At 34.0% G+C, this 10,203-nt stretch overlaps 1 protein-coding gene across 5 annotated transcripts in view; it reads right to left on the bottom strand.

The window, feature by feature from the left end:
- ST7 (suppression of tumorigenicity 7) overlaps positions 1–10,203 on the bottom strand; it is a 230,989-nt gene that overhangs the window by 101,719 nt on the left and 119,067 nt on the right. For all 5 annotated transcript variants that reach the window (XM_011992485.1, XM_011992491.1, XM_011992478.1 and 2 more), the window contains 2 exons: positions 1,106–1,160; positions 348–463 (listed from right to left, as the gene is read on the bottom strand). In XM_011992485.1, coding sequence (XP_011847875.1) covers positions 348–463; positions 1,106–1,160 — 171 coding nt within the window. The remainder of the gene's footprint in view (positions 1–347; positions 464–1,105; positions 1,161–10,203) is intronic.

Genomic DNA, 10,203 nt, shown 5'->3' on the forward strand with positions numbered 1-10,203 from the left:
AATTTCTACTTTGGATATTATAAAGGAGCAAGATCCTTCAGGCTAACTCAACCAATAATTTCATTAGCATCATATAAGATTTATATTTCTTTAAAATATATAAAACCAAATTTAATATATTTTTAAAAATCATGATTCAAATTATTATGAGGGGACTCATTTCTACATTAATACTTCATTGTGATAAAGGTTTACATAATTATCAGAGTTCTGGGTTCTTATTAGTCAATCAACAATTTAACATTTTATTCATTGGAGTTTTACAGAGTGGATATTCTAAAAGCAGAAATCTTCATACTTAAGCCAAAAAGCCCTCCCATTCAGAAGGACGTATGGATTTTTCATACTTGCGTCTGCGGGACGCAGGTGGTCCGAGTCACAAGTAAAGAACGTCTGGTGGTCCTGGGCAGAGAGATTCATGTCATAGTAAGTAAGAGGCTCTCGTCCTGTCACCCAAGTATACCTGCAAAGGAGAAATAAGATGATTAGACACTTTTGAGAGAGAAAAGCAAGACCTATAAAACATTAAGCTGCAGAGGTGTTGAAATATAGACCATTAACTGAATACTAAAATAGCTTTGCTAATGAATAAAAAAATTTTTTTAAATCATCTTATTCTCCCTTCAGAAATTATATCAATCAAAATATATAAACATTTTCCCCTGTATTTTCGTCTTAAAATTTACTAGCCATTGCTAATGAAAACCTTCCCTAATTCATATTATGAATAGATACTTTCCTAAAGCTAAGAAAATTCTAATTTGCCTAATTACTTTGATAAACTAAATTCCAACATAACTTCTGTGACATCTCTATAACCATATTCCAGGTAAGCTTCGAAATGTTTTGAATGTATAGTATATATTGAAAAGAATAACTGTTAATACAAAAACTCTAAAAACTACACATTTTTGTATATTATCCCAAATCTAGTGCTAAAATATTCATAAAACAGAAAAATCAAAACATTTGAAGATAGTATTAAAAAATGGATGCACTAAATAGACTGTTACAATGACCCCTAAATGAACCAGCAAAAACATTTACTGCTGTCTTTGCTCTCTGAACCAGACCCATTTGTTACCCAAGCTGTCAAAATGCTTACCGATTATATTCAGCACCCCTAAATAAATTTAGTGGATTTCGCCATACTTTGCATTCTGCAACAAAGAGAAATGTGAAAATGTTACACGTAAGTTCAGTGACACTACAAGCTAATTAATTCAGCAAAACACCCTTCCTGGCCATTTGATAAGATAATTCTATTCTCTATCCTTTCCATGGGAAGCAATGTGGAAAAACTCTGGGTGGTTAATCACAAAATGTGGCTCAGGCTCCAGACTTTGGAAAGTTTTGCCTAATCTCTCTGGGCCTGAGTTTCCTCACTTGCCAAATCAAGATACACGCCAAAATCAGCTAGTTCATAACTCCTAAAATTATTTCAAGAGGTCCAAACTGATTCTATGAATTTACTTCTAAAACCTTATAGATAAAAGTATAGGCAGAAGTAAACCTATTTTCTGTTGGTCTGAAACATATCTCACAATAACGTACATGACAAGACAAACTCTAGAGTATAATACGCAAAGAGCCTTACAGTCTTAATTTGAGTTCATGATAACAGTGATTTTACAATAATTAACCAGTTTGCTTTCGCCTTACAGGAAAGGAATAAGAAAATTAATAAGGCTACCATATTGTAGGAAGAAATGCAATTTTAAAAATTGTCTCAAAGCATTTTAATATCATTTACTTGCATAGATACATGTACTAATCATCATACTAATATCATAATGTTAGCATGTCCTAATAGACCATACCTTTTCATCATACCAGGACCACAGAAATTTAGAACAAAAGGACTTCAACTTAGAAAAGTCAAACATTAGCTTTAAGACTGTGTTACAATGGTAAGCATATGACTAATAAACTACAATTCTTTTAAAACAGTCTATGATTAAGACTTTCTACTGATTCAGAATACTAGATTTTGGATGAATAAGATTTTATTAGAAAAAAAAACAGTTAATAGTATTCAAAACATCTATGTGCATGTGTAACCAGCAAAAACCACATCCAACAACATATGTACAAAAAAGTGAGCGATTATTGCAGAAATCCATGGTGATTCATTAGGATTCTACCCTCAGTCCTGTACATTCAACGTCCATCCATCCACTGAGCATTAATTTGAGCACTCACTGGAGGAAATAAGTAAACCATCAATTTCAACACAGTATGATAATGGAGAACACAAAACACTCTGGGAACATGTGTGTAATCTCAATAAATATTTGTTAAGATAGTAAAGGACGTACACGTAACAGGAATACATGTTTTCATTTAAAGAAGATGCACTTATTTCTAAATTAGGGCAGGATCCCACTTAAAATTCACGCAATATTTATAAATAATGGCCCTAAATTTTTTGTCACTTAGCTTAACTTGCCATTTAGAAAATGATCTTTGTCCACTTAATTTAGCATCTCTGCCTTTTGTTCCTGAGAAACTGAGATTTGATGGCTGTCAATTCATATGGCATTAACTAGAAAATTATGCTTCCTGTAATTACTTTTTCTCCCCTTAGAGGAGTCACTAACACCCTGATTCCAGATTATGGCTTGAAACACACTGGTGAGCCAAATAACCATAATCCCTGCCCTTATGGCTATTATAACTACCTGGACCTCACCACTGCCAACCCCTCCTCAGAGAACCTCTTTCAAGATTCAAAGTGCTCTTCTTAAAGCTTCATGAATATTGCAAGATTTGTATCTAGCATAAAATAAACATGAATATAGATTTATGGATAAGGATCCTCGTGGTAGAATTATTTACTATAAAAGAAGAACATTTGGGGAGATGCTTCTCCTCCACTGAATTTCCTCTGAAATATTAGTAAAAAGGCTATGGCAAATATTTTGTCTCCAACAAATACATTATTATGCTACCTGAAAGGATAAGCACTGTTTAAACATCAATTGTCAAATTACAAAGAAAACTGTTTTCAATTAAAATTTCAACTCTATTATATATCAGATGCAACTGAAATGATTTCTAAACAAAAAATAACTCCAAAGAGAAATCATGGGTTCACTGAGCAGTATCTAAAGATGCTCTTTATTTAGGAAGTATCACAATATAGCCAGTAGGGGGTGCAGCAAACATTGTGAAATACTGCTTTTATGACTTCCATTAGAGAACTGAGCTTAAAAAGAAATCTGTGTTAACATCGTTGTCGTGTATGTGTGCTGAATTCAGTTTAATTATCCCTAAAACTTAGAAAAAAGGATCTAAGTAATTGCATCAGATGTAAACTGTTCTAAGTGAGAATAAAACATGTAACGAAGAAAGTACCTAAGAAATGTCTTCACTAGTTATGCCCTTAAATTGAAGGTGCAAGACAGGTATATTTTTCTTTCAAGAAACAAGCAATCTAGAGGTCAAACATGAACACATGTCAAAGTTTTGCTTTGAAATTAGGCCACAGCCATGTTAATTTCTTCTTTGTCCCTCTGTTCCATAATCTTACCTTGACTGCAAAAACTCAGTCTGGAATCACTCCAGGGAACATACCTCATAAGTATCAGGCTGCCTGATGGTTTAGTGATAGGGACGAAGGACATAAATGCCAAGCATATTAGAATATGAAGATTTAAGTCAAGAAATACTCAGATCTCCAGAGGGTAAGAGTTTCTTATTTGTTCCTTTAACGAATAAATTCTTTATTTCAAATTAGATTTAAAACTTTACCTCCAAAAGGAATTTTCCATTCTTCATTAACATCAACAATTTTAACTCCCTCAAGATGCACTAGAAGTTGATTGGGACTTCATCAAGAACTTGCTAATATCATTAATAATATAGTTAAAAATATGCCCTTAATACAACAAACGTGCTCTCTATAGTTCCATACACAGCAATTCACAGTGCAGTCTCTACTCACAAGTGCTGACAGAAATGTTCCATCCTCAGCACACATGCAAGAATGAAATTCAAGAAAAAGGGCAGCAGCAAACATTGGAATAACACTTGTTTAATTCCCAAAGTCTGCGGAAGAGATTCCCTACTTTGTCATAATGAGATAATTACAAGTTTCTGTGTGAGAGACAAAGAACCTAAAGAATAATGTTTACTATCTACAGCTAAGTACTTCTAAAAGCAAGCTCTAATCCTTTTTTTTAGCCCTCCCTCTCACTACTCCCTACTAAAACCTTCCATCGCAATCATACTTATTTCATGTATTTTCATACTCAACTACTTTTCTACAATGCCCATCCTATCATTCATAAGACTGTGTGGTTTAAACATGTATTGAGTAGCTAATTGTGCATTAATCTCTCAATTAGGCCATGGGTTACAAAAAAAAAAGATAACAGCTTATGTCTTAGAGGAATGTTTAGCCTTGGCAGAAAAGTGAAAAGGGTATTGAACTAACTGGCACCCACCTGAAGAAGCTCTACAGAGGGAATAAATATTCTGAGAGAACCACAGACTTTTTCCCTTTGTCACAATATTCAAGGGAAGAGAACTCAATTCTCATAAAACAAAACAAAAAGCTCTACAGTCACTGGACTTTTAATCACACAGAAAGAAAATATTATCTACATCCAATTTAACTCTGAAAACGTTTTTCTAAAATTAAAAAAAAAGATAGAACATTCCTCATCATAGGGACTTCAAAAGTTATAAATTGCTAATTCATGGCCCAGAAAGGTTTCAAAATGTTAACACTTCTTCCCAGAATCTAAAGTATGGGCAAGCATGACAGCGTTAGTACAAACAGCAGTAGCTGCAACTTTTGTTGTTGTTATGAGCTTGATTTTCATTGATCCTTTCTGTAAAGGGGCCTAAAGCTCAATTTATCTATATTCTATACATACATTAGTTAGAGGTATATATTACATCCTTTTTACAAAAGTAAAAACAGAAAAGCTAATTTCCATAAGGTCTATGGTAAATGAGATTAAGGCCTGGTGTCCAGACTGCCCAACTCTTATCCATTATATGCAACAAACCTGTTAAATCCTGCAACATCATATTTTGGAAATATTGTGAGTCCATCAGTTAGACTTTTCACTAGAGAAACGGTTTTTAAAAACTCCTCTGGAAAAACGTTAGGAACTTTTTAACACTTTTAAACACTTCAGTTCAAAGTACAACAAAAAAGGGTGCTAGCTAAAGTTTCATTGGCTTGTATTATAAAATTAACCCCAAATCAGTCAATTTCTGACAAGTGAGTGTGCATATGTTTATCAGCTTTGATAGCTCAGAAATGAATACCCAATTCTCTACATTAGTCAGATCAATTTAAAGCAATCATTATGAGTAAAAATATTCATATTCTTAAATAATTAAGCTTTAACTGTTTCATAACTTTAAAATGCTATTTTGAAACAATGATTAGAAGTAAAGGCACAAAAATATGTAGGTAGCTTTCAATTCAAATATGTTACTATCTCAAATTATTTATGAAATAACAAAAGATATAAGTACATGTGAATTTTAAGACCATTATTTTGGCCTGTTATTTAAGATAATGTACTACTTTCTTCAAGAATACTGTTGAGATGGTTAAATCTGTAGCAGCTTCTGTCATACACTTCTCATTGGTCATTTTTCACCTAAGTCAACCAATCCTACCAAATAATGTGGAAATTGTGAAATAACTTTACTAAATAAGTATTCCCTAGCTACTAAAACTGTTTTAGGTATTATCATCATTTAACTGGAGATCTAATTTGTACTAGAGCACAAATTTTACTGGCAAAGGATTTTTAAAAGATGTGAAAAACATTGGCTAAGATAATCACTTTCAACACATCCATTAGATTGTGGTGAGTTTACCCGCATTGAGACTATTAGAGAGCAGCCCGAAAGGTCCTTGACGTGTAGCACTTTGCAGTTTTGCTGAGGAATATATTTAAAAGGCAAGCACTGAATGGCCTGGATATAAAAGAGTCACTCAGCTAGTGAGTAAGCCTGGCTGACCACAAAGCCATACCTCCAAGTGACTGCCATTCTCCACAATCATACTCGTAGAGAAATCAGTTCATCTGGGCACACTGCCAAATGGCTGTCCTCTGACTTGACATTTCCACATGACCTCATTTAATGCTCAAGTGACTCTATGCAGTAGACATCACTGCTATTCCCATGTTTGCAGGTTAAGATACTAAGATGTAGGAAAGTTAAACAACTTGCCCAAGGTCACACACAGAAGATTAGGGAGCTGTCAACCACTTGCAATCCTGCCACTGACCTGTTCCTACAGTAAGTTTAGGTTAATGTCACTTCAGAAATAATGTCATTCACTGTAGTATAGAATTTTACTAAAATTATTATTTTAATTGCTTGATAATTATGTTAATCTTGGTTTACAGACCTCACAGAGGTTCTGGACAAGGTCAATTGAATTTTTTAAAGTGCTTAAGAACTTGAATTGTGAAGTAAGACGACCCAGGTTATCCGCCAGGTGACCCTGGACAGATTACTTCACCTTGCTATGCCTCAGCTCCCTCAACTATAAAAGAGAAATAATAATATCTGCTTCCTGGGGCTATTGTGAGGATCACAAGAGATAATATCATACAAAGCTGATAGCAGACACTAAGAGTGTTAGTTATTATTACTGGAACAAAATGGCTTCCTATGGAGAAAATTATTTGTTCTAGTGTGATGAAAATTTGGGATCTACAAAGGTCTTGAATATATTTTTTTTACTCTACCTGAATTTCTACATCGCCATTGTTTTTCTTTATTATCTGAATTTAATCAGCACTTAAATTGCTTCTAGCCATGTAATAAAATTTAATTCAGAATTTAGAATATATACATTTATATAGAATTATTAAAATTATTTAGAATTTGGAATATACATGTATATATCTTATGAAGATTAAAAGAGATTAAAAGGAGATGATTTGTGACAGGAAGCCAAGTGACTATCCAGTTTGTTGAAAGATCCACTTCTGTGCAAGAGGCTATTAAAGTATCTCAGATAATTTAAACTTGACTTTGGCAGGGATATTTTTCATGTGACAGAGCACTCTCCACTTTTCGCATTATCCTGAAGAAGGTAAACACTGCAAACCTTTGTCTTTATGGCATCTTATTTGAGAACAAGGCAAATTATCAAACAGATGTTCCCATAAACCCAAATTCAGAATGTTACTGAGACCTTTTAAATCCCTATTCATCATCAGCTCATAAACTAAGCTGAATTAAGAAATGGTAGTGAGAAACATGGTGATGTGGCAGAATATATAAGCAGAGTTTATCAGAAATTGCATATCTGAGAGGAAAATAGCAGTTTAGCTCCCAAATAAAGCAAAACCAGTGGAATGGACACAAATGCTAACTTCAGCCAAACAATCTGAAGTTTGACTGAAGTAAGAAACTGTATAATTAACTACATTTCTCCACTGGCCCACAGATAAAGATCACTGCAAATTTTGAGCAAGTCTGCATTCAGGCCACTTTGTACAAATCCAGAAGTTTAAAAATATATGTACAATCTGCCTGTAACCATAACAACCTTTCTCACTCCTCACTCCACCACCCCCATCCCAAGTTGTTCTTAGGTAGGCCATGTTTTTCAGCTTTTATTCAAAACAAATTATTCCTTAAGGAAAGAGTTACACTGAATTTTCATATAGAACAATGTTTATAACTGGTATTTTCCATTTATTTTTATTTTCAATGATTTTCTCAAATAATCAATAAAATACCATTACACTGCCTTTGCCAACATCCATGAGACTTTGTGAGCCATGTTATATTTCATGTACAATTCAGCAAAGGGCTGTCTTATGATGCTCCAAGAAAGTCAACAGATTCACCCTTCTGTTATTAAGGCCAATAGTCATTTTATTATTATGAAGGCAATAGGAATTTTTAAACAAGTTTAAGAAAATACACTGATAACCCTCAGCTTTGGACCTTCTTGATACTTAGCATTTGAAATGAGACTATGAAATAGAAAGTGATTAAAAGTAGAGATAAATTCAGACAACGTACCTTTTTAGTATTTTTCTTATTCAAAAATCAAAATCACCACAAAAAAACAGAAATAGACAATGGTATTATTCCAGTGGTATCTGGCACTTCCAAACTAGCACACGTTTGTTTAGCTGAGTCAGCCAAATATCAGAAGCCCAAATGTCAAGAAGTGGGCAGACGGAGACCTAAATATACTTAGACAAGGGAATTTCCATTTTTCTAAGGACAACTATTTGAACACTGTTATGATATCAGATAACAAATGCTGCTATCTATTATACAAGAAATGAATGGACATATAGAATGCATAGTAGGCACTCAGTAAATACTAGTAGATATTAATATCAAATGAATACTAGTAGATAATATTATCATTGAATTAGTAATAATATCCAAAAGCTCAGTCTTAGCCAAGTAAAAAACACAAACAAAAGTGAGAATTTACACAGGTTATCCTCAGTTAATGAATTCATTTCTTCCATGATAATGGCAGAATCTTGTGTCTGACTAGATCTGATCACATCACTCCTCTGCTTAAAAGGTATCATTGGTTCCCATTCCACTGAAGATAAGGCCCAGGTTCCAGATTCCTTAGCACAGCATGAGCTGTTAGCCAACTTTGGCTTCTGTCACAATCCAGTCCCTTTCCCATATGTCCTGTTTTCTAGTCACATGAAGCCAATTTTTATTTCTTGAACATGCCGTGTTTCTCATGACACTCTGCCTACAAGTCTCCCTTTTCCCTTATTCATCCGTCCAAATCACTATCCAAATCAAATGTCACCTCCTGAGAAGCCTCCTCTGATAGTCTATACACTATCTCTCTACTTCTGTTAATCTTTAATATTTTTACCTTTAGCAACACTTATAAAATTGCATTGTAATTTTTAAGGCATGGCTTTATTTCTAGCCTCTTGCAGTGCCCTATTTCTTTGAAACTCAATGAATTAACACATGAGTACATGCAAGGCCTGTACTTTCTCCTCTTATAAAACAAGTGGGAAGAATTTCCTAGCTCAGTCTCTCTGTCAACTGAGTAAATATTACCTAAGTACGTCTTATGAACCTAGTCTTGTGTAGGTTTTTATGAAAATGATTTTTTTTAAAGTCAAAGTTCTTATCCCCATGGAAAACTCTGTCTATCAAAGGAGACAAAGGGATAAGTGCTCTGGTTGTATGAGGAAAACATACAAATCTAAGGAAAACAAAGGAGGAGATCCCGACCCAAGCTGGGAAAAGTAATTTGCTCCTTCAAGGAGAGAGCCACCAGTTCTAAAACTTGAAGGATAAAGAAGAAGAAATTTAAAAAGCCACATTAGGTGTTTTCCTTCCTGACTAGAATAACCGACCCACATTTCGTAACTGTCTAACCAGGTTGTACGAATCAAGGATCAGTGTATATATAAATTTTGTTCCAGATTTTAAGTCAATACTCTTTTAATAGACTCTGCCAGCCTGCTATGAGTAGTACTGGGCACCTCTTGGTACAATTTATTTTATGACTAAAGGGTACATGTATAAAAGATGGCATTGCCCAGCCAGGTAACAAAATTGTCTGAGACTTTGTAAACTCATTCACTTTATGAAAGGAAAAGAGACCTCAGCAAAGCAAAACATTACTTTAACCAGCTACTATAATAAATGCTATTTATTATTCTAATGAGGAATCTTGATCATTCAGTCGCCAGGCATGAGCAGTGGTGGATAACTGCTACCACTTTGCATCTCCTGTGTATATCCCACAGATTAATTGTGCTCTTGTCTGACTTGAGTTACTACAGCCTTTGAATGACAAAGAACATTGTAGAAAATTAACAGATTGAAAACAGAAACCATCCTCATCTGAGACCATTTTTTATAGTGAATACATTTATATTTTCATTGAAGTTTCCCTTCTCTCTCTACTTGATCTAAATCTCTTGCCATCATTTCTCAATGCAATGAAGAGTTCATACCCTTCCCATTTTCACTATTATTTTGCTGTCTCTCTTAGTGGATGCCTTGATTAAGCCTTATTCTTTATATGAATGTTGATGCTATTCTTAGTGCTGTAACAGCAGCTTTGTTTCAAAGAAATAGTAGACACTGCAAGATGCTAGAGATACTACAATAAAGCCATACTTTAAAAAATCACAACGTAATTTGATAAGTGTTGCTAAAGGTAAAAATATTAAAGATTAACAGAAGTAGAGAGATAGTGTA

This window comes from Mandrillus leucophaeus, unplaced genomic scaffold, assembly GCF_000951045.1.
Source record: "Mandrillus leucophaeus isolate KB7577 unplaced genomic scaffold, Mleu.le_1.0 Scaffold1105, whole genome shotgun sequence".
In the NCBI taxonomy this organism is placed as follows: domain Eukaryota; kingdom Metazoa; phylum Chordata; class Mammalia; order Primates; family Cercopithecidae; genus Mandrillus; species Mandrillus leucophaeus.